Below are 24,734 nucleotides of genomic sequence, written 5' to 3'. Positions count from 1 at the left end.
TGCTCCAAAATATGTGACGGAAACTACTCTAGGCTTTCCATTTTGGCTTATGAGCCTGTATCTATACAGGAGATTTTATTCAAGAGTACATGATGATGATAATGATTATTATTATACAAGACAATATTGGTCTGGAAATGTTCTGTGTAATAAATGGGGTGTTGTGGGATTGACACAGTATAAACTGATGTCATCATCTTGTGAACATTCTAGAACATTGGAACAAAACACCTCAAGACACAGAATCATTTGCTGCATGACAAGCCACAAAAGAAATAGTAAACTATCTTTATTGATATGTTCAATTTCTGCTATTTACAGGTTTTATACTGCACAACAAAATAGTTTCACATAATAACAATGTAAAGAAAAAGAACACTGTTGATACATACAGTAGGCTACATCTGTGTCTGCTTCAACAAACACACGCCAAGGTTAATTTCAAATCGGAACATTAGTTTTGCCAACAGATCATTGGTATATGAGCATGGATAACCTCCTGCAGTCTTATACAATAGGAATAGTTTGTTGTGATGTTTTGTACCAAATTATAGTAGACACTATCAGGGTTGATATTGAAGTTTGGAGAATATTTAGAGAATATTAAGAAGTTCTGAACATGTCAATAGGTTACAGATTGAGCCATCCACACACCCAAGAATGAGTTTGTGTTATATATCAAATAGTCATGAACGTATACTAGCACATTTTCAATTGGAAATCTGAAAGATCATTTTTGGTCAGCCACTAGAGGGTAGCACTATAAAGAGTGACGCCCTGATCCGCCAAAGACAGTCTCCCTCTCTCTCATGTACTGATGTACCAAAGGCAGTACAGTAGCCAATCGATAGGCAGAACCTGCTTCTCCAAGACATCCCCGATAACGCTTGTAGGCGATGTCATGGCGACGTTAGCTAGCTAAACTCCGGCGGAGAAACACGCCATCGGGGCTAACGGTCTTCTCGCGCAAGTGCAACCTGTCAAATTAAAGGCACTCCTTCGATATACAGTTGTTTTTGACGAAAATAAAAACGTGCCAGTTTGTCACTTTTACGAGGTTGGAGTAATAGCATGTTCAACGACTTATGACATTGGCTCGAATCTAGGTTGTGCCTTTAGAGTGTTTAAATGAACATCTAAGGAATAATTTTTCACTTATCTCATTATTGACTTCTCAAACCCCAAACCTTGGTCTGCTTGGTCTGTTTCGAAAGTGTTTACCGAAGTCTCGCGATGTTGCAGCTCTGGGTTTAGAAACTTTGTGGATGGTTCAGAAAATCAATGAAAACTTCACTAGTAAGTCATTGAAATCGATGAAGTTTCCACTGAATTTACCCATGTAATACTAATAGCCAAGATTGATGAAGGCAAAATTTGTTTGAAAAGTTACATTACAGATAGGGTATGGAAAAGCAAAGCAAATAAAGTGTGTTTGTGTGACTATAATAATAATCCAGAGTGATTATCTGATAAACCATTAATAGCTGTATACATTGTATTTTTTACTTTTTTTTATATTTTTTTAGCTTTTATTCATGATATGTTGATATCATGAGAAATATATTGATATCAATGAGAAATATACAAGACTGAATCTATAATGCTCCAGTGTGGATTTTCATGAGAGGTTGTGTTCAGAACAGAAGTTTAATCATCACCGTGGTGATGGATTTGAATATTTAGGGGAGGGTCTGGGGTTTGCTAGGTTATGGCAGGGATACGGTTGCTTTGGGCATGGCTACACCTCGTTCTGTTGGGTGATGTCAGTGGAGTAGCTGTTGTAGGACTTGCTGGCTCGGGTGCTCATGCCCAGGTACTGCTTCAGGAACTCACTGAAGCGTTTCTGGTTGTTCCACTTGCGGGCAGATTTCCGGACGCCTATGAACCCGCCGTAGCGCTTCTGCAAGGGCCTTCCAGGGCCCATCAATTTCCTGTAGCCGTGCCTTCCCTTCAGGAACCCCCCAAAGCGCTTTGACAGACTTATCCCTGCCACTCCGTCCTGCTCTTTCTCTGTCGCGCTATCCCCCTCTTCCTCGTCCATTTCCTCCATTTCCCGGGGCAGCTGTGAGTTGTAGGCAGCATCGGCGAGGGTTAGCTGTCTTTCACTGCCCAGCTCGTCTGTCCCCAGAGCACGGGCCACATGGTCAAACCTCTGCAGGGCTGCTGGGTACATCAGCCCCTCATCCCCCTGTTCCTCTTCTTCCTCTGGCAGCATGGCCTCCACCTCCTCCTGGGCCCGTTTCAGCATGTCAGCGCCCCCTATGGACAGGAATGGTAACTGTGGCGGTGCCAAGACCTTGCGACACAGGTCCCAAATGAAGGCAGGGGAGACGTTACTGTCACACTCCACCAGACATACCTGAGAGGAGAGAGGGAGGAAAACAGAGCACATGATCGTTAGATAGAGAGAGAGAGAGCGAGAGAGAGAGAGAAAGAAAGAAAGAAAGAAAGAAAGAAAGAAAGAAAGAAAGAAAGAAAGGACAAACCAAAGTTATGATTAGTTAGTTATTGGTTCATTCCCCAGTCACCACTTTGTCCAGGGGCTGTACAGAGCAGAGGAGGCTGCTGAGGGGAGGATGGCTTATTATAATGGCTGGAATGGAGTTAATGGAATTGTACCAAACAGATGAAAACCACGTGCTAGATGTGTTCGATACCACTACATTTTTTCCGTTCCAGCCATTACTATAAGCCCGTCCTCCCCAAATAAGGAGTCACCAGTATACTTTCTGTCAAATGAAAATGGCTTTATGCATTTCATTGAGATAGACGATGATACACCATCAGACACTGGGATTCCCATTGTGAGGGTGGCATGCTAGAGCCGAAAGGTTGCTGGTTCGAGAACCCGAGCCGATGTGCCCTTGAGCAAGGCACTTTACCCTAATTTTCTCCAGGGGCGCCGTACTACTATGGCTGACCCTGTACAACAACACATTTCAACCCACCTATTTGGTGTATGTGACAATAAAACATACAGTATATGTATTTTTTAAAGAATGATAGCAAAATGTTTATGATGCCCATGAAGACATCATACTGTTCTTCTCTCGCCCAAACATAGTCCTTCCTTTGACTTACAAATACCTCACCTTGAATTAGTATGGCGTCCATGCTATCTAAATGGTCTTTGTGTGAATATATATCTAGAATCAGTCAGTGGGTTTTGGGTTTCTCTGAACGCATCACAGTCTAGTCTCGTAGTCTCTCAGTGGAGATTCTCCACATCAGAGCTGAACCTGCTATCAATACATACACACACAAATATTATCCTTATCTCAGGGTGCCGAGTCATACCAAAGAATATAAAACATGGGACCCTATGCGTCTCTGATAGATCTGGGGTAAGGCCCTGCGATAGACTTGGGTCCTGTCCATAGGGTGTACTTGTACATCAAGCTGCCTCACGCTACAGAAACAGGAGATAAGCTCCTGCTCCTATGAGCCGTTCCGGCTTGTACAAGCCAAGGCTAGTCACTTACATAGGATAGAACGTAGCAGAATACACTGAAGCCACTAGACAAAGAGGGGGGTCGGTGGTGCGCTAAACCTCCAGCAGTGAGATGGAGAGAATGGAGAGGGCAGAACACTCACTTCTATCCTCAGGAATCAATTAGCCAGCGCAAATTAAAAGCCAGATGCCGGGAGGCTGGGAGGGCATAATGCTAAGAGTCAGATATCGTCAACAATATAGGAGATAGATTGTGAGGAGAATGACTGTGGTGAGGGAAGGGTCGTTTTAGAGAAGGATGAGGGCAGAGCGTGATGGATGCAGGGGTGCGGGGAGTGAGGGAGATGGTAGGTGCGTCTGTGTGCGCATGCATGCGTGTTTCTCTATGGGGGGGTCCCAATCTCTCTTCGATGACGACGAGCACTCTATTTGTGACATCATCAATCTCTCCAGGCGGCGGCAGTGGGCCAACCAGCTGCTGTTTATTGTGTGTGCATAATTAGCCTACGCTCTAAGTTAACTGAATCACCAAAGCTGTTTAAAGCCAAAGGAGCATCTCCTGAGTGAATTAGCTCTATCACCCCACAGACAATCAACCTATTAAAGAGGCAGTGTTTTTCCTGTTTTTTTATATTTCCATACTATGAGGTTGGAAATAACACTCAGAAGTTGTGAAAATGATAATTCCTTTTTAGAGTAAGAGTTTGTTACAAATTTGAAAAAACACGTGGATTTTAAGCCTGTTCAGGTGGAATGGAGTTTTTGGCCCACAAGCATGACATCACAATCTGATGTGATTATTCTGACCAATGACCATTTGTATCTTATTACTTTGAAGGGTTAAACAGTTAGGCTCTAGAGTCTAGACGATCCTATCCGCCAATCATGGTTGTGTATGTAAATATTTTACATTTGCATCAACACTCCCACACGATCAGACTGAGTATTTTAAGAGCACAAGGAGACTCAGGGAAATAAATGATCACAGATATATTTTGAGTTATTTTTATGAAATAAACACACACACTAATTTATCAGACATATAGTGATGATCTAAAAATACAATTTAAAACACTGTTAGATTCAGTCAGTCCACTGGTAACACAGTCAGAGTTCCTTGAGATAGTACCCCTTTCCTGCAGTCGAGTGACCAAAAGCGCCCTCTAGACGCCTCATGGGTGGAACGTTGATATTTGTAATAATTTCATAATTAATAAACATTATATATAGTGTATATACAAATATTTAGAAAATCCGGTGTTCCTATGGTAAACGATTTTGTTATATTTTAGTCTTATGTGATGTATATAAAGTGAAATATTGAAATGCAAACTCAGAATTGAATACAATTCAACTCTATATCTGACATAGTACAGGTGTCATAACCAGATCTAGATTATGACAGCGAGATGGACAACAGGGGATTTAATCTGTGTTGAAGTTGATCTCTTCGGGCATTATGTGACTGAGGCAGGGTTAGGCATAGACAGATAAGAGGAATAGAGACATATACTGAACCAAAATATAAACGCAACATGCAACAATTTCAAATATTTGACTCAGTTACAGTTCATATGAGGAAATCAGTCAATTTAAATCCATTCAGTAGGCCTTAATCTATGGATTTCTCATGACTGGAAATACAGATACGCATATGTTGGTCACTGATACCAGAAAAATATGGGCCTCACGATGGGCCTCAGGATCTCCTCACTGTATTTCTGTGCCTTCAAATTGCCATTTTGCTAAAATGCAATTGTGTTCGTTGTGAATGCTCAGTAACAGAGATGTAAACAAATGTGTGCACATAATTTGAGAGAAATAAGCTTTTTGTGCGTATGGAACATTTCTGGGATATTTTATTTCAGCTCATGAAACATGGGACCAACACTTTACATGTTGCATTTGTATTTTTGTTCAGTATAGAAGAACAGAGTGATAGACGGACGGAGGATAGGTGTTGTTGGTGGCTTTAGAGACCCTTACCAGTGTGTTAAAGTTGATCTCCTGGGGTAGGATGTGGCTACAGGCCAGACAGTCCTCCTGGCAGTCACTACAGTGTCCCGGAACACAGAGACATAGCAGCAACAGGGCCCATAGGGGGGTCTTCATTGTCCTCAGTATCGATAGGACAACCTGGGACAGGACACAGGAGAGAGGTCAGAGGTCAATTCACGGTCTTCTGCACAGTCATCATTCACAGTGAACAGCCAGACTGAAAGAGGGGGAGGGAAGGAAGGAGTGAGAGAGAGAATCGGGGGGACAGACAGACACAGACAGACATGGCCGACCGACCGACAGACAAAGATAAGTGATAAACACTAAAGCTTTTGTTTATCTGGGAGTTGTATCGACCTTGGCAATGAACCAGTCCGCTGTTTTGTGACAACAACGACGTAAGACACACAACAGCTGTTTGTACATCATTAACCAAACTCATCATCGGCTTAATTGAACCCTGAATTCTTCTGGCATGATGGGAGGGAGCACTATGGCCAAAAGAAACGGGGTGATTTCAGAAGCATTGAAGCATTTCGGAAGCATTGATGCATTTTGGAGTCTTTGTTTTGCTGGATTAGTCATCAGGAAGAGATTGGAGAAATATGGAGAGAAGAATCCGAAGCTGTGTTGCACTTGTAACAAACAGAGAACAAGGAATATGCCCATGCACTGATAAACACACACACACACACACACACACACACACACACACACACACACACACACACACACACACACACACACACACACACACACACACACGCAAGCATGATATCACTGACCACACCATGTATATGTCAATGACACACACACAAAGGCATTAATGCCCAAAAACTGCAATTAATAGATGTGTATCTATTATAGAATTAAAATAATTAGAGATTAAACTTGTTTGTCAGGGACAAATTACATTTGAATTGTACTGAACTATTTTATTAACTTGCAGTAACGATGATTCAATATTATCATTCATATCCTGAGAGCAGCTTACCTACACTCTTTAAAAACTGCTTTAGTATAGATAAACGGTAGTTGGAAAATGATGAGTGCGATTGTAGAACATCATGTGTGAATGAACACAGAAAGGGAAAAGTAGTTATCTTGAAAGTAGTTTCTCTCCTTTTGAAAGCAGTTCATACCCCTTTTTATGTTTTCAGTTTTTCAAGTACTTCATTGAGTCTAGTGCCTCCAATGCAAAATGCAGGTCCCAGTGCAGCATCGCAAACCATTCCTATTTATTTTTCATAGAAACTAAATGGATACAACAAATTAAGTCTCTACTGTATGAGACATGGAAATACACTGAGAACATTACATACCCAGAAAGCGCTGACCATTCACGTGCGACTCCAAGGGGAACTAGTACTGCAAAGTATCAGAAAGTACAATGTGTTGTCCATTGTTGTTACTCTACGTCATTCCCTTGAGGGAAGTACAAGAGAGTGCCTGTATTTCATGAACAATCTGTAGTGTTTACTGGTTATTATTCCCCATTGCAGTGAACTTGGACACTTCCAATCACCTCTCTCTATTGTAGAATCAGCACTTCTACTACAAACAGTAGAAACACATCTCTTTCACGTCCAAAACTGTGACATGTTGTTCTTCTCGGCCACCCTCCTCTAACTCAGTCAAGACACAAAAGCCACTTCACCACTTCTCATCAAATCGATATCCTCCTTGAGTGAGTTTCTACTTAATGGTGTCCCGTGGAACAGCTAAAGAAAGGCCGGCAGGTGGCGAGTGATTATAATGTAGGGGAGTGAATTACAAATACGATACGAGGGGATCGGGCAGGGAGGACAAAGGAGGGGTTGCCGATGGTGTGGTTTTAAAACCACCTTATTAAGTTACATAGATTTTTGCAGGAGATAGCTTGGTTCGTTCCTCATGGCTAGACATTGGAAGGCCGGTTGAAGGGAAGGTAATGAGATTGGGGCTGAGGTATGATGTTCTCTGTGTATCCCAGGAGGTTCTATAGACTATCTACAGTACATGAGTCCCTCCAGCATTCCGCCATTCTGCGATTGCAATTTGTTTAGCAAAATCAACCATTCCCTGCATATTATGCGAGGGCTTGCAAATTTGACCAGTCATGGCACAAAACAATCAAATCATTGCAACATTATCACATAAAACGGACCCATCACCGCAGTACAAAAAGAGGGCTCACAATTTCAACCAATCACTGCAAATTTACTGTATAATATAGTTCAATCAAGCCACACTTAAACAAACACCCTCGTCAGCGCATTTTCGCGACAAATTGGATAAAATAATTGCGCATTGCCATGCAAAATGTCAGAATCTCCATAGCAAAATCAAGCATTTTTACTCGCAAATGTCACAAAGAATCAGCCTGGAGGTCTGGAGTGTCCTACTGTTTTTTCTTCTTCTTCTACTTGATTAATTGATTAATTGATTGATATCACTGGTTGGCCAGAGAGTCTTCTCAACTGGTGTCCCAGGTCTGAAATCAGTCCTTGATTATCTGGCTCGAAGGAACACGTTGAATTAGTGAAGGCACTCGAAAAATTCTAGAAATGCACTTAATTAAGAATGAAAATCAGCAGTGTTTCTAGCCTCAAAGCCTCTGGATTTGAGAAAAGGGGATATGGGATTGATATGAGTTAAGAAAAGCCCAAGGCTCAGAGGTAACACTGCACTTGAAATGTTCAGCAAGTGAAATGTTCAATATATTTCCTTAAACATCCTCTGTGTTGTGTGCTTATTCTTTAACCCGTGATATGTTCATTTTGACACCTGAAGGAGCATCAGGTTCTGATGGAATCTCTACCAATTGCATGTCCATCTTTTTGTGAGAAATTACACTGGTCACTCAAAACATTTATGAATATTTAAATTAAATTAAATGTTATTTGTTACATGCGCCGAATACAACAGGTGTAGATCTTACCGTGAAATGCTTACTTACAAGCCCCTAACCAACAATACAGATCAAAGAAATAGAGCTAAGAAAATATTTACTAAATAAACTAAAGTAAAACATTAAATGAAAAAGGAGCACAAGAAAATTCAATAACAATAACGAGGCTATATACATGGGGTACCGGTACCGAGACAATGTGCAGGGGTACAGTCGAGGTCATCTGTAAAGTGACTATTCATTAATAATAAACATCGAGTAGCAGCAATGTAAATAGTCCGGGTGGCCATTTGATTAATTGTTCAGCAGTCTTATGGCTCGCAGGTAGAAGCTGTTAAGGAGCCTTTTGGTCCTAGACTTGGTGCTCCGGTACCGCTTGCTGTGCGGTAGCAGAGAGAACAGTCTATGACTTCGGTGACTGGAGTCTTTGACATTTTTTGGGCCTTCCTCTGACACTGCCTAGGATATAGGTCCTGGATGTCAGGAAGCTTAGCCCCAGTGATGTACTGGGCCGTACGCACTACCCTCCGTAGCGCCTAATGGTCAGATGCTGAGCAGTTGCCAAACCAGGCGGTGATGTAACTGGTCAGGATGCTCTCGATGGTGCAGCTGTAGAACTTTTTGAGAATCTGGGGACCCATGCCAAATCTTTTCTGAGAGGGAAAATGTGTTGTTGTGTCATCTTTACAACTGTCTTGGTGTGTTTGGACCATAACAGTTTTTTGGTGAGGTGGACACCAAGGAACCTGAAAAACTCTCGACCTGCTCCACCTCAGCTCCGTCGATGTTAATGAGGGCCTGTTCGGCGCTCCTTTTCCTATAGTCCACGATCAGCTCCTTTATCTTGCTAACATTGAAGGAGCATTCTCACATAGGTTGTTCCTTTTGCCCAGGTGGGAAAGGGCGATTGAGATTGCGTCATCTGTGTATATGTTGGGGTGGTATGGGGCATTGGAGTATCACTAGGTTTTCCGGTATGTTGATATTGATGTGAGACATGACCAGCCTTTCAAAGCACTTCATGGCTACTGACGTGAGTGCTACGGGGCGGTAATCATTTAGGCAGGTTACCTTTGCTTTCTTGGGCACAGGGACTGTGGTGGTCTGTTTGAAACGTAGGTATTACAGACTCAGTCAGGGAGAGGTTGAAAATGTCAGTGAAGACACTTGGCAGTGATTAGTGATGATTAGTAAATGGTTTATAAGGAATTATCCTTTGAATCATTAATACAGAATTTAAAAGTTGTTTATACACGCAAGAATAACTAGCTTACTAACATTTACAATTGTGAGAGCAATAATGAATAAATAGTGAGAACTGTTTGTTCATTACTTTTAAATGGTTTATTACTGAACGTTATTATAACTTGCTCTTACCTACCCACAAATACTGTTTATTGTATGCAGGGGTACCCCATTCAGAAACATCCATGATATAAAATACAGAGACCAACTCTATGAGGGTTCATTATAAGACCAAAGCAGCCATGCCAGTACCAGTGTAAATACCACTGGGTTTGAGCCACTGATATGATTGACAAATGAGCCTTGTGCTAAAAGCACCATTGGGTTCTCAAGCTCCATTGAGCACTCGTGTGTGTGTGTGTGTGTGTGTGTGTGTGTGTGTGTGTGTGTGTGTGTGTGTGTGTGTGTGTGTGTGTGTGCGTGCGTGCGTGTGTGATAAAGAAAAATATTTAGAGAAATTTCAGCTACTGCGCAAAAGCCCTCTACAGCTATTGTCAGAAAATTCTCTACAAGCACAGGAAAACTATGATAAGAGAAAACAAAGACATATTTGCAATTACGTAGCATTTATCACTTTGCCTTGAAATAGGAGGGAGAGGCCTAGACAGACAAATTGCTGTAGGAGAATCAGCCATGGGTGAATAATCCGGATTTAACACTTTCCTTGAGATTAGTAAATTATTTTACATTTCCTGGCCTTGATGAGGACACTGCAGTAATGAGGAAAGTGTTGAGAGAACAACGGAGAGATACAGAGAGATAGTGGACCAATGATGTGGCCGGAACACTAACTCATCCGGAACCATAGAATCAGAATGGGTTCAAATTCAAATACTTTGTCCAGAACATTCTTCTGTGGAACGACATGATGAACATTCAAGCTGGACTGAAATGGAATTAAATGTTAGATACAGCAGCCAGAGAGAGAGTGAAGGATAGATGAACTGTTTGCCAATATTGGCATAGATCATTCAACACTTTTGAGATAGGGGCATTTGGATGTCTTCTGACGTACACTTCCAAAGTCGAACACCATATGAGCCTCATACTTTACAGTTGAAACTCAAGCCAGCTTCAGTGTTCCACAGAGAGAGAGGGAAAGGAACCACAATCCCACACATTTATTTCTCACCCCATCCTTTTCACCACATAAGTGGTGTGCGAGAAGGGCCGGCACTATCTCTCTCGTGTATTTTTATTTCATTTAACCAATTTTGAATTCAGTCTGTAACACAAAACATGGAATAAGTCAAGGGGTATGAATACTTTCTGAAGGCACTGCAGCTGAGTGAGAATAACAAAGTCAATACGGGCTCCCGAGAGATCGGGGCTCCTGGGCACGTGCCCTGCATGCTGACTAGACTAACTACCAATCGAAAAATTGTTAGCTGACATGGATGATTGAAGGACTGTCATTGACTGACATAATAAGAAAAAAAAGATAAAAACTGCTGATTCACAACCAAATTTCAAAATTGCACCGGGTTAACGTAACAATTTTTGGGGGGGGTCGGGGGCCCTAAGCGACCGCTTACGTTGCTTATGCCTGGAATCGGCCCTGTGTGTGAGGCAAAGAGAGGTAATGTAAGGGATCAGAGGTTAAAATGGCTACGGCTGCCACTACCTAAGAGGTGTTTATATCATCCCTCAATTAGAAAAGGAATGTACCACAGGAGCAGAATGCGCACACACACACACACTCACACACACACACACACACACACACACACTCACACACACACACACACACACACACACACACACACACACACACACACACACACACACACACACACACACACACACACACACACACACACACACACACACACACACACACACACACGATTTTGCCAGGCACAATACTGTATGAAATATCATTTTCCCAGTATCTGCAGAGTTTTTCCCTCACGCTCTCATTCCCTCCTTCACACCTGCAGCTCATCAGCAGGTCCCCCTCTCCAGATAGCCCAGCTATAATTGTTTAATTAACCGACTTATTGCTGAGTAAATCACTTAATTAAACACAGTAATTGGGTTATCAAAGTCCTCTGGTGAATCTGACTGCTAGACCTGCTAATAATAACCAAAAAATGATCCATGGGGTCTGTGTCTTTCTTGACTCTGTCTGTCTGCTCCCACTACAGTCAAAGGAATAGGACCAGTGTTCTGGGGAAGGCTGGGATTCAATCTGATGGCGCATTGTCTGCTATGCACCATTTGAAGGTATTTTCTGATGAAGCCAACATATTCAGCGAATACCATAAATGCGGTCTCCGCGAACATAGAAACATTGCCTTTACATACCACATAGTAGACGAAGAAGATTATGATTGAAAATCATAATAGCTTGTAAACAAGGTGCTTCAACTTGATATCCTGTGTGGTCCGTGTCGAGAACATTTCAAGCTCATGACTTCAATGGATACAATAAAGACAAGCTATTAGGAGAGAATGGTACTGAGGGAAATTAACAACCACAACCTCTACCGAGAATGCCAGTCACGACAATATTCTTCAACACTTTGCAACTTTATCGATGAACGAGGGCGGATCAGTGATAAACGTCAGCCTCTGTATCAATAGTATACATCACTAAATGTATCATCTTCCACCCTGTAAAACCACATCAGTATTTGTCCCACAGCACCAGGGATCAATATAGCGATAGATTGATATTAACTTAGAACAGTGGAGGCTCATCAGAGGAGGAAGGGAAGGACCATCCTCCTCAGTGAATTTTATTTAAAGAACAAATAATTCAACATTAAAAAGTCATCATTGTTATATAAAACTGTACTAAATATAATCACATCACCAGATAATTGATTAAAACACACTATTTTGAAATTAAGGTCTACTTTAGCCTCAACAGCACTCTGCAGCGTAGCACTAACAGCCCCTTCCATAGACTTACACGGGAATTATGACAACTTCCGGAGGACGTCCTCCAAACTATCAGAGCTCTTGCAGCATAAAATGACGTTGTCCACCCAATCAAAGGATCAGAGTATGAATCTTGTACTGAAAGCATAAGCTACAGCTAGCTAGCACTGCATAAAACGTGGTGAGTAGTTGACTCAAAGAGAGAGAAAGACAATAGTTGAACAGTTTTGAACAAATGTATTTCATCCAAAATTAAGGAGAAGCAAGAGAGAGAGATCGAAAAAAAATCACTTTGAGATTCACTTAATTACTTAGCTAGCAAATACAGCTAGCTAGTTTAGCCTAATCAAACACCCTGCTCAAACAGAAGGATGCTACGTTAGCTAACTGGCAACCCAACACATTGGAACTCTTCCAAGTCAAGGTAAACTTTTGGGCCAGCCGGTTAAAGTGCTAAACTACTTACTGACTGTACACTAACGTTACTGCATGATTGTAGCAGGATTACTAACACATTATTTCATTAGGTATGTTGACTATTGTCACGTTCGCTGGAATAAATATCGGACCAAGCTGCAGCGTGATATGGTTTCCACATATTTTTTCATTGAAAACGCACAAAAACAACAAAGAATAAATTAAACAAACAACGAACCGTAACAACAGAGGTGCAAACATGCACTAACTCAAAACAATATCCCATAAAACACAAGTGAAAAATATGCTACTTAAATATGATCCCCAATTAGAGACAACGATAACCAGCTCCCTCTAATTAGGAATCATACCAAACACCAACATAGAAAAACTAAACTAGAACCCCACATAGAAAATAACTAGAAAACCCCCCAGTCACGCCCTGACCTACTTTACCATAGAAGAACAAAGGCTCTCTATGGACTGGACATCAGTGCAGAGGAAGGCTCCTGTCATGGAGCAGGACTGGACGCCGTATCTGGACTGAGCACCGGCGCAGGAGAAGGTTCCGCCCATGGAGCTGGACCGGACGCCGTGCCTGGACTGGGCATCGGCGCAGGGGAAGGCTCCCGCCATGGAGCTGGAAGTCCCGGACCGTTGACCGTCGCAGGAGGTTCCGGACCGTTGACCGTCTCAGGAGGTCCTGGACCGTGGACCGTTTCAGGAGGTCCTGGACCGTGGACCGTCTCAGGAGGTTCCGGACCGTTGACCGTCTCAGGGGGTTCCGGACCGTGGACCGTCTCAGGAGGTTCCGGACCGTGGACCGTCTCAGGAGGTTCCGGACCGTGGACCGTTTCAGGAGGTTCCGGACCGTGGACCGTCTCAGGGGGTTCCGGACCGTGGACCGTCTCAGGAGGTTCCGGACCGTGGACCGTTTCAGGAGGTTCCGGACCGTGGACCGTTTCAGGAGGTTCCGGACTGTGGACCGTCATTGGAGGTTCCAGACTGTGGCCCGTTGTTGGAGGTTCCGGACTGTGAAACGTCGCCGGAAGCTCTGGACTGTGAACCGTCGCCGGAAGCTCTGGACTGGGACTCGTCGCCAGAAGCTTGGACTGTGAACCATCGCCGGAAGCTCTGGACTGGGACTCGTCGCCAGAAGCTTGGACTGTGAACCATCGCCGGAAGCTCTGGACTGTGAACCATCGCCGGAAGCTCTGGACTGGGGACCGTCACGGAAAGCTCTGGACTTGGGACCGTCACCTGAAGCTATGGACTGGGGAGGCGCACTGGAGGCCTGATGCATGGGGCCGGTATTGGTGGTGCCAGATTGGTGACAAGCACTTCAGGGCGAGTGAGGGGAGCAGGCACAGGACGTACCGGAGGGAGAGTGCGAGAAGCAGGCACAGGACGTACTGGACTGGGGACACGCACTTCAGGGAGAATGCGAGGAGGAGACACATGAAGTACCGGACTGGAGAGGTGCACTTGAGGCCAGAAGCGTGGAGCCGGCACAGGTCGCACCAGACTGCTAACTGGATCCTCTGGTTGGATGTTGAGCAGAACACACTTGCACAACATCTCTCTCATCTCACTCTCTCCCAACTTCGCCATTGCCTCCCTGACAGTCTCTGGCTCTTCCCTCTGCTCAGCCGCCAGCTCCATGTGCTCCCCCACCAAAAAAACGGGGTTGTCCTTGGCCTTTCTGTAGCTGCGAACCCTGTCGTCGTCGCTGTCCTCCATAATCTCCTTCTGTCTGTCGCCAAGGAAGGGTTTTGCATCTCCCCATCACTTCTTCCATGTCCAGAAATCCTTCCCTCTTTGGACACGCTGCTTGGTCCTGGTTTAATGGGATATTCTGTCGTGTTCGCTGGAATAAATATAGGACCAAGCTGCAGCGTGATATGCTTTCCACATATTATTTCATTGAAAATGCACACAAACAACAAAGAATAAATTAAACAAACAACGAACCGTAACAACAAAGGTGCAACATGCACTAACTCAAAACAATATCCCATAAAACACAGGTGGAAAAAATGCTACTTAAATGTGTCAGTGTCTAGGGTTACCCGAGAATGTTGCAAAAAAAAAAAAATCCAGTCATTGGCAGTCCTGAATGTACCTGTCACAACTTCCGCCGAAGTCGGTCCCTCTCCTTGTTCGGGCGGCGTTCGGCGGTCGACGTCACCGGCCTTCTAGCCATCGCCAATCCACTTTTCATTTTCCATTTGTTTTGTCCTTGTCTTACACACAGGCACTATTACATTACCGCCGTCCAATCTGCAGCAACAGCATGATGCCATCGCATTAGTATGGACCAACATCCTTGTAGAAATGCCCCGAAGAATGTCAGGCTGTTATGGAGGCAATGGTACTAGACCCGGTGCTAGATGGGTGTACCTAATAAACTGGCCGATGGGTGTATATATCAATAATAGCATGACACACTTCAGACCTGTGATGCAGTGAGGCAGCAGCAGAGTTAATTTGCTGCGACAACCATGACGTGGCAGAGGCTAATCTAATGGAGAAGGCATTAAGAGATACACATGGACCTAAATCAATCTCTCTCTTTATTGAGATGAATTCACTTCACTGGAGGTTAGGAGTAGAGGTGTAGCAGTTCAGAGGTGTTACACACATGCGCACATATACGCAAACACATGCACACAAATGTGTATATGCATGTCCACACCTACGCACGCACACAGCCACACACAAGCACACATATTTGCAAACACCTCATCCCTGACTGTAGAAAGGGATAATAAACGGGACAGAGAGATCTCATAAGATCCTGGAAACACACAAAGAGAGAGAGAGGAGCCCAACTGAGTTGTGGCATTATGATTGGATTAACACACTGTGAGTTTAGACTAGTCCTCACCAGGTGTTCACCACCACACACACGACCTCCGACCCCTTATCAAAGAACACCCCATGAGCTGTCAATAATGAGGGGAATGGAGAGATACAGACCTCTGATTTTCCCTCCAAACACATGTCATTGCGTGTCATTCTGTTCAGCTCCCAATTGATCCAACAAGGATGAGCCACTTAGCAAGAAGAGGAACAATACTTTTTTTTAAATCCATTTTTCTATGTCAGATTTAGGACACTGTTCCATAGGGCACAACGTAACGAAGCATTTGCAATTGAAAACTAATATTAGAAAAACAGTCAAATAATTTCTTATTTCTCCCTCAATTGATCAAACATGTAAAACATGTCTACATGGTATCCAGCTGTGTAGGGGAAAAACATGTAAAACATGTCTACATGGTATCCAGCTGTGTAGGGGAAAAACATGTAAAACATGTCTACATGGTATCCAGCTGTGTAGGGGAAAAACATGTAAACGCCATTTACACACCTTTGTAATTTTGCGTGAGCTTTTACACACCTTTTGTGAAAAAATGTATTGAAAGTATTGAAGCCACAAATAGTATACCATACTGTCTAAAATACTGTATATTCACGACTTCGGGTCCAAGGCATTGAAGAAAAAATGTAATCCAAATGATTCTCAATTCCATTTGTATTTCGGAAAATTTACACCATAGAACCAATACCACCAGGCACCCCTATTTGGAATAACCCCACCTTACCTCTAGAGTTTAATGACAACACCTTTAAGTCCTGCTTCCAAAGTGGCATCATTCATTGTTTACATGTGTACTATGATGGATCTCTATTGTCATTCAATCAATTACAAGAAAGATTTGGATAATCCAAGGTCAATTTCATTCAGTTCTTACAACTCAGAATTCTTATTCAATCACTTCAACAGAATCTGGATGGACGTAAGGGATCCAACATAGAACAAAATACTGAAAGAAGCTGCTGCACCAGAAGATGTTGATTGCCACGTTATATTAAGTGTTGATTGAAACTCTACCTGGAAAAAGGAAGAACTTGGAAACAGATTGTGAGTGGAAAAACCATTGGTCATATACAGTTGAAGTCGGAAGTTTACATAAACCTTAGCCAAATACATTTAAACTCAGTTTTTCACAATTCCTGACATTTAATCCTCGTAAAAAATACTCTGTTTTAGGTCAGTTTATTTTAAGAATGTGAAATGTCAGAATAATAGTAGAGAGAATGATTTATCTCAACTTTTTTTTCTTTCAACGCATTCCTAGTGGGTCAGAAGTTTACATACACTCAATTAGAATTTGGTAGCATTGCCTTTAAATTGTTTAACTTGGGTCAAACATTTCGGGTAGCCTTCCACAATCTTCCCACAATAAGTTGGGTGAATTTTTTTATTTTTTTTATTTCACCTTTATTTAACCAGGTAGGCTAGTTGAGAACAAGTTCTCATTTGCAACTGCGACCTGGCCAAGATAAAACGTAGCAATTCGACACATACAACAACACAGAGTTACACATGGAATAAACAAAACATACAGTCAATAATACAGTAGAATTCAAGAAAACAAAAAGTCTATATACAGTGAGTGCAAATGAGGTAAGTCAAGGAAATAAATAGGCCATGGTGGCGAAATATTGACAAAATAGCAATTAAACACTGGAATGGAAGATCGGCTTGGGGTCATTGTCCATTTGGAAGACCCATTTGCGACCAAGCTTTAGCTTCCTGACTGATGTCTTGAGATGTTGCTGCAGTATATCCACATAATCTTCTTTCCTCATGATGCCATCTATTTTGTGAAGTGCACCAGTCCCTCCTGCAGCAAAGCACCCCCACAACATGATGCTGCCACCCCCGTGCTTCACGGTTGGAATGGTGTTATTCGGCATGCAAGCCTCCCCCTTTTTCCTCCAAACATAACGATGGTCATTATGGTCAAACAGTTCTATTTTTGTTTCATCAGACCAGAGGACATTTCTCCAAAAAGTATGATCTTTGTCCCCATGTGCAGTTGCAAACCGTAGTCTGGCTTTTTTATGGTGGTTTTGGAGCAGTGGCTTCTTCCTTGCTGAGCGGCCTTTCAGGTTATGTTGATATAGGATTTAGGTTTTACTGATATAGGTTTTACTGTGGATATAGATACTTTTGTACCTGTTTCCTCCAGCATCTTCACAAGGCCCTTTGATGTTGTTCTGGGATTGATTTGCACTTTTCTCACCAAAGTACGTTCATCTCTAGGAGACAGAATGCGTCTCCTTCCAGAGTGGAATGACAGCTGCGTGGTCCCATGGTGTTTATACTTGCATACTATTGTTTGTACAGATGAACGTGGTACCTTCAGGTGTTTGAAAATTGCTCCCAAGGATGAACCAGACTTGTGGAGGTCTGCAATTTATTTATTTTTTGATTTCTTTGGACTTCTCATGATGTCAAGCAAAGAGGCACAGAGATTGAAGGTAGGCCTTGAAATACATCCAAAGGTACACCTCCAATTGACTCAAATTATGTCAATTAGCCTATCAGAAGCTTCTAAAGCCATGACATCGTTTTCTGGAATTTTCCAAGCTGTTTAAAGGCACATTCAACTTAGTGTATGTAAACTTCTGACCCACTGGAATTGTGATACAGTGAAGTAAAAGTTAAATAATCTGTATGTAAACAACTGTTGTAAAAATGACTTGTGTCATGCCCAAAGTATATGTCCTAACTGACTTGCCAAAACTATAGTTTGTTAACAAGAAATTTGTGGAGTGGTTGAAAAACAAGTTTTAATGACTCCAACCTAAGTGTATGTAAACTTCCGACTTCAACTGTATATGTGAAAGTGTTCATACCTGCTCTTACAACGTAAGACATAAACTACCACAATTTAAGATAACTCATACGACTTACTACACTCCTGCCTAAATGAATGTAATGCACACAGAAATGTCACATGTCTGTTGGAGATTCAAAAAGCACAAACGAACCCTATTACATATGCTGTGGTCCTGTGACCTACTGACACCATTTTGGGATAATGTATGTGTTATCATTTCATTAGGTCTAGGAATTTATATCCATTCATCTCCACGATTATGTTTGTTGGATATGTAAATACTGGTGATCAATATCAGAGAAAGTTTTGTAACCTAAGTCTAATTGCAAAAAAATAAATTATGGCCAAGTATTGGAATGCCTCATATCCACCCTCAATAACAAACTGGAGGACGGAACTATCTACGTATTCAAGAGTTTTCTTTATTTTTACTATTTTCTACATTTGAGAATGAAAAAATATGAATGAACGCGTGTGGAATCATGTACTCAGCAACTTTATTTTCAACAAACTTAACATGTGTAAATATTTGTATGAACATAACAAGATTCAACAACGGAGACATAAACTGAACAAGTTACACATATGTGACTAACAGAAATGGAAAAATGTGTCCCTGAACAAAGTGGGGGTCAAAATCAAAAGTAACAGTCAATATCTGGTGGCACCGATTTGCCAGTTCTTGCTGTGAGATGTTACCCCACTCTTCCACCAAGGCACCTGCAAGTTCCCAGACATTTCTAGGGGGAATTGCCCTAGCCCTTACCCTCCAATCCAACAGATCCCAGACGTGCTCAATGGGATTGAGATCCGGGGTCTTTGCTGGCCAGGACAGAACATTTCCTGTCTAGCAGGAAATCACGCACAGAACATGCAGTATGACTGGTGGCATTGTCATGCTGGAGGGTCATGTCAGGATGAGCCTGCAGGAAGGGTACCACATAAGGGAGGAGGATGTCTTCCCTGTAACGCACAGCACCGATGATGCTGTGACACATCGCCCCAGAACATGACGGACCCTCCACCTCCAAATTGATCCAGCTCCAGAGTTCAGGCCTCGGTGTAACGCTCATTCCTTCGACGATAAATGCGAATCCAACCATCACTCCTGGTGAGACAAAACCACGACTCGTCAGTGAAGAGCAATTTTTGCCAGTCTGGTCCAGCGACGGTGGCTTCATGCCCATAGGCAACATTGTTGATGGTGATGTCTGGTGAGGACCTGCCTTCAATCCTTCAGTCCAGCCTCTCTCAGCCTATTGCGGACAGTCTGAGCACTGATGGAGGGATTGTGCATTCCTGGTCTAACTCGGGCAGATGTTGCTGCCATCCTGTACCTGTCCCGCAGGTGTGATGTTCGGATGTACCGATCCTGTGCAGGTGTTGTTACACGTGGTCTGCCATTGCGAGGACAATCAGCTGTCCGTCTTGTCTCCCTGTAGCGCTGTCTTAGGCGTCTCACAGTACGGACATTGCAATTTATTGCCCTGGCCACATCTGCAGTCCTCATGCCTCCTTGCAACATTGAATGTTTCTTCAAGTGAAGTCTCAAAAACCATCTAGCGCTATGATGAAACTGGCTCTCATGAGGACCACCACAGGAAAGGAAGAACCAGAGTTACCGCTACTGCAGAGGATAAGTTAATTAAAGTTAACTATATTTCAGAAATTTCAGCCCAAATAAATGCTTCATAGAGTTCAAGTGTTCAGAGGAGACTGTGTGAATCAGGCCTTCATGGTCGAATTGCTGCAAAGAAACCACTACTAAAGGACACCAATAATAAGAAGAGATTTGCTTGGGCCAAGAAACATTAGACCGTGGAAATCTGTCCTTTGGTCTGATGAGTCCAAATTTTAGATTTTTGGTTCCAACTGCCGTGTCTTTGTGAGACGCAGAGTAGGTGAACAGATAATCTCTGCATGTGTGGTTCCCACCGTGAAGCATGGAGGAGGAGGTGTGATGGTGTGGGGGTGCTTTGCTGGTGACAATGTCAGTGATTTATTTATAATTCAAGGCACACTTAACCAGCATGGCTACCACAGCATTTTGTAACGATACTACATCCCATCTGGTTTGCTCTTAGTGGGACTATCATTTGTTTTTCAATAGGACAATGACCCAACACACCTCCAGGCTGTGTAAGGGCTATTTGACCAAGGAGGAGTGTGATGGAGTGCTGCATCAGATGACCTGGCCCCCACAATCACCCAACCTCAAGAGATTGTTGAGATGGTTTTGGGATGAGTTGGACCACAGAGTGAAGGAAAAGCAGCCAACAAGTGCTCAGCATATGTGGGAACTCCTTCATTACTGTTGGAAAAGCATTCCAGGTGAAGCTGGTTGAGAGATTGCCAAAAGTGTGCAAAGCTGTCATTCTAAAATATGTTTTGATTTGTTTAACACTTTTTTGGTTACTACGTGAATCCATGCGTTATTTCATAATTTTGATGTCTTCACTATTATTCTACATTGTAGCAAATAGTAAAAATAAAGAAAAACTGTTGAATGAGTATGTGTGTCCAAATTTTGGACTGGTACTGTACATGCCATTAGACTATATATATATATATTACAAAATCAAACATAAACCAGACACATTTGACAGAATTTGAAAATTGTCTGTTGACCATCTGTCACGCCCTGACCATAGAAAGCTTTTCTTTCTCTATGTTGGTTAGGTCGGGGTGTGACTAGGGTCCGTCATCTAGGTGATTTATATTTTTATGTTGGCCTGGTATGGTTCCCAATCAGAGGCAGCTGTCTATCGTTGTCTCTGATTGGGGGTCATATTTACGCAGCCATTTCCCCTTTGTGTTTTGTGGGATCTTGTTTTTGTGTAGCTGCCTGTGAGCAGCCCAGAACGGCACGTTTCATTTTTCTTCTGTCTTGTTTGTTGAGTTGATTCATTATTAAACACGTGGAATTCTACGCACGCTGCGCCTTGGTCCAATCATTATAACGATCGTGACACCATCTTTGAGAATGTGTTTTGTTTTGTGTTGTATATTAAAAAATAAAACTCACACAAAAAATATTAAGTATGGAGAGTGTTACTTTTTTCACATAACCAACCATATGTTTTATCACTACATCACTGATGGAGTCCATATTAGGAATGCAGTTTGACGACTTCCTGATATGGATGCCGTTAGTCTTGACTCTCTTTTCTCCTCAGACTGAGTGGCTGCCTAGTACTGCCGGTAGTACTACACAACTGATCCACAACTATATTTGAGGGTTTCCAACAACTTTTCAACTATTACAACATAACATAAACCGTGTCATTAACATGACTCAAGAGTAGAACGTATTTTGTGTCTATCTGATGCTGAGGCCCATTCAAACAGCTGCGCAGAAGAACAACAAGAGAGGGCTAATTTCACAGTTTCCGCAAATCTGTGTCGTGCCGGATGGGGAACGCTTAGAATTATTCTGCCCGCAGGTCTGAGGAGACAGCGTTTAATTGTCTTGGAATCCCTTTAAAATAACATTTATACACTCCTCTCGCTCTCTCTTACATGCACGCGCAGACAAGAAAATATGCATGCAGTCATGCAGACACACAGGCGTGGGCAAGCAAGTAAGTACGCAGATGCACGCAAACACACACACACACACACACACACACAAGCGCACAAGCGCACAAACACACAGACACATTCTGAGTCTAATCGGTGTAGTGAAGACGTAACGGCAGAAAAACCTGGTCCCTGAGACGATAATATTGGTCACGGCTCATATGTGACCGACTGGATTTTTAACCAGGGTCGTCTGTGTGCCATGAAGCTGTACATGCCCACTGAGCTAAAGCCTAAACATGTGTTTTGGGAGCTAACGCAAGTCTTTAGGAATATGCTAAAAGGAAATAATACATTATTTCATTCATTTGAGGAATTTCAAATGAAAAAATGTCATCCTAAAAAAAGCCTATTTGGATTATGTTCAGGTTCACAGTGTTGATAAAGAGTATCTTTTGAGAAATATATAAAGATCATTTGATTATGTAGAGTCTTGCTGTGCTCTCAAATATCAGCCTGTAATGAAATTTGACCGATAGCATCTCTGGTCGATGTGCAGCTTTAAATCTGACCTCCTGGGTCCCTCTGTGTCTTCACCACTCTGGAAGCACCAGTATTAGCCCATCAACTGGCCTTTATCGCCCAAGAGGCTGTTAGTCATGTACAGTTTAAGCCAATAATCAGTTAAAAGCTCGTTAAGAGCTGGGAATCCTGATTGACTCCTTTAAAGAAACCCAAATTGATATTGACTGATATTCAAAGGAAAACCCCTCCATCAAACAAACCACTGTTAAACCAGGTTTGGAATTTACCTTTAAAATAATCAAGTTTAATCAAAGCCAATTAAAAGGCAGGAATTAATTAATCGTAGATAGCCACTAATTTAAGTGGTGGTGGTGTTCCATTAACAGAACACACAAACTGAGTCCTGGAAAGCAACAGAAACTGCCCTCAAGCTTTTGCAGGCATTATAGGCAGCTATGTGGTTCATCCTCTACCGTCATTAGATCATCAACAGTAAATGTATTTGCAGCGAGTATTTTGCACCTAAGCATAAAGATTGAACGTTTAATCTTCTCCCTCGGGTATTAACTGTGTAAAATAATAGTCTTGCATCGTCTCTGTGGAGATGCATTGATTTGAGGACCAATAGGATAATAATGAGAGTAATGGCAAAAATATGCTCCTGTCATGGGTCAGGACTTTAACTGTGCCACAAGCACCGGGAAGAGATAGAAAGTGCACAGAAAGGAAAACAACACCGAAAGACATTGAAGAAAGATAGCAGCGAAAGAAAAGGGGGGAAGAAAGAGAGCACCCAAAGAGAAAGAGCACAGAAAGAGAAAGAGCACAGAAAGAGAAAGAGCACAGAAAGAGAAAGAGCGCAGACAAAGGGAATAAACGAGAAAGAGAAAGAGCACAGAAAGTGAAAGAGCACAGAAAGAGAAAGAGCGCAGACAAAGGGGATAAACGAGAAAGAGAGCTTGGCTTAAGCGGCGAGTGTTTACTAGCAATTACTCTTGATACACATCGCAAAACTCCCCGAGGTATGTACCGTACAACCCCAATTAAATCGCTAAGAAGATAACACTAACAAGTTACTGTAATATATTGCCATGTTACTTCACATTCTCAGGGAATTAAATGACAGTATGAGCAACATTATTTTCTGCTTTTCTCCTTATGTGTTTGTGTCACATCAGATACATCTATCAGTCGAATTCAACCAACTTATTGTTGTGGTCTTACCATTTCCCTCTTTTCAGTTCTTCTCATTTGTTTTCAGGTGCAATGTACATGCCTCGCATTTTAAATGACAGTGTGGAAAAGTCCACCCAACTTCAACGAAAACCCAGAGAGAAATGATACGCTGCTCAAAACTAATGAACCCTAATAACCCAATTCCCAACACATGCCATAAATAAACTAGCCGCCATAAGATATGCCAAACGGCACTAAGCCGTTGGCAACTTCTCGGGTTTAAAGCTGAACCCAAACTCCTTCAGTGGCAGTCAGGGAAGGGTCCCATCTCAAACCAAGCCAGGTGAGTTCTCCTCCACCCCCACACCTTAAGCCAAAGTCCGAAGGTCTAAGGTCAGACTTACCTGTGTATGAGGCGTTTGGCCGTAGGTCTTTTGGGTGATTTAGGTCTACAGTACAGTAGATCTAGTAAGTGTCCTGTCTTCTATCTCAGTGTATTTCATCTATACATACAGGCTGTTGCTCAGACCTCTTATAGAGGGACACACCCCTCCCTTTGGTGCAGCCCCCTGCATCCCTCTTTTACTTTCATCACAGAGAGGAGGGGGGCTGGAGAGAGGGGGGAGAGGGTGGAAAGAGAGAGGGGGAATGGTTGGAGAGTTAGAGAGAGAGGGAGGGTTTGGAGACATGGGGAGAGGGAGAGGGTGGATGAGGAAAGAGAGGGGGCAATTGAAAGCTGATGAAAGATACAGAAGGAAACAGAAGAGAGGGGGCTTATTATTTATGATGGACAGACACATCAGTGTATCAATGCGGCTATCTAACCTGCGGTCTCCTACGTCATCTGACCAACACACTTCCTGGGAACAAACTGTGATGGGCTAAAAATACAGACAAACTATGTACTCAGCACCAATAGCACCCCAAGACC

General features: G+C 42.6%; 1 protein-coding gene across 1 annotated transcript; it reads right to left on the bottom strand.

Moving 5' to 3' along the window:
* Positions 1 to 272: 272 nt before the first annotated feature.
* On the bottom strand, positions 273 to 24,300 carry LOC135526046 (prepronociceptin-like). The gene is made up of 3 exons (XM_064954080.1): positions 24,208 to 24,300; positions 5,438 to 5,587; positions 273 to 2,359 (listed from the first exon to the last, which is right to left on the bottom strand). Exons 2-3 carry the CDS (start codon positions 5,561 to 5,563, stop codon positions 1,739 to 1,741), a joined length of 747 nt encoding a protein of 248 aa, XP_064810152.1. The 5' UTR covers positions 5,564 to 5,587; positions 24,208 to 24,300; the 3' UTR covers positions 273 to 1,738.
* Positions 24,301 to 24,734: the final 434 nt, after the last annotated feature.

The sequence above is a fragment of the Oncorhynchus masou genome, chromosome 32 (genome assembly GCF_036934945.1).
Source record: "Oncorhynchus masou masou isolate Uvic2021 chromosome 32, UVic_Omas_1.1, whole genome shotgun sequence".
Taxonomy (NCBI): Eukaryota; Metazoa; Chordata; class Actinopteri; order Salmoniformes; family Salmonidae; genus Oncorhynchus; species Oncorhynchus masou.
The sequence above is the reverse complement of the archived record's forward strand: the minus strand, read 5'-3'. Positions and strand labels throughout refer to the sequence as shown.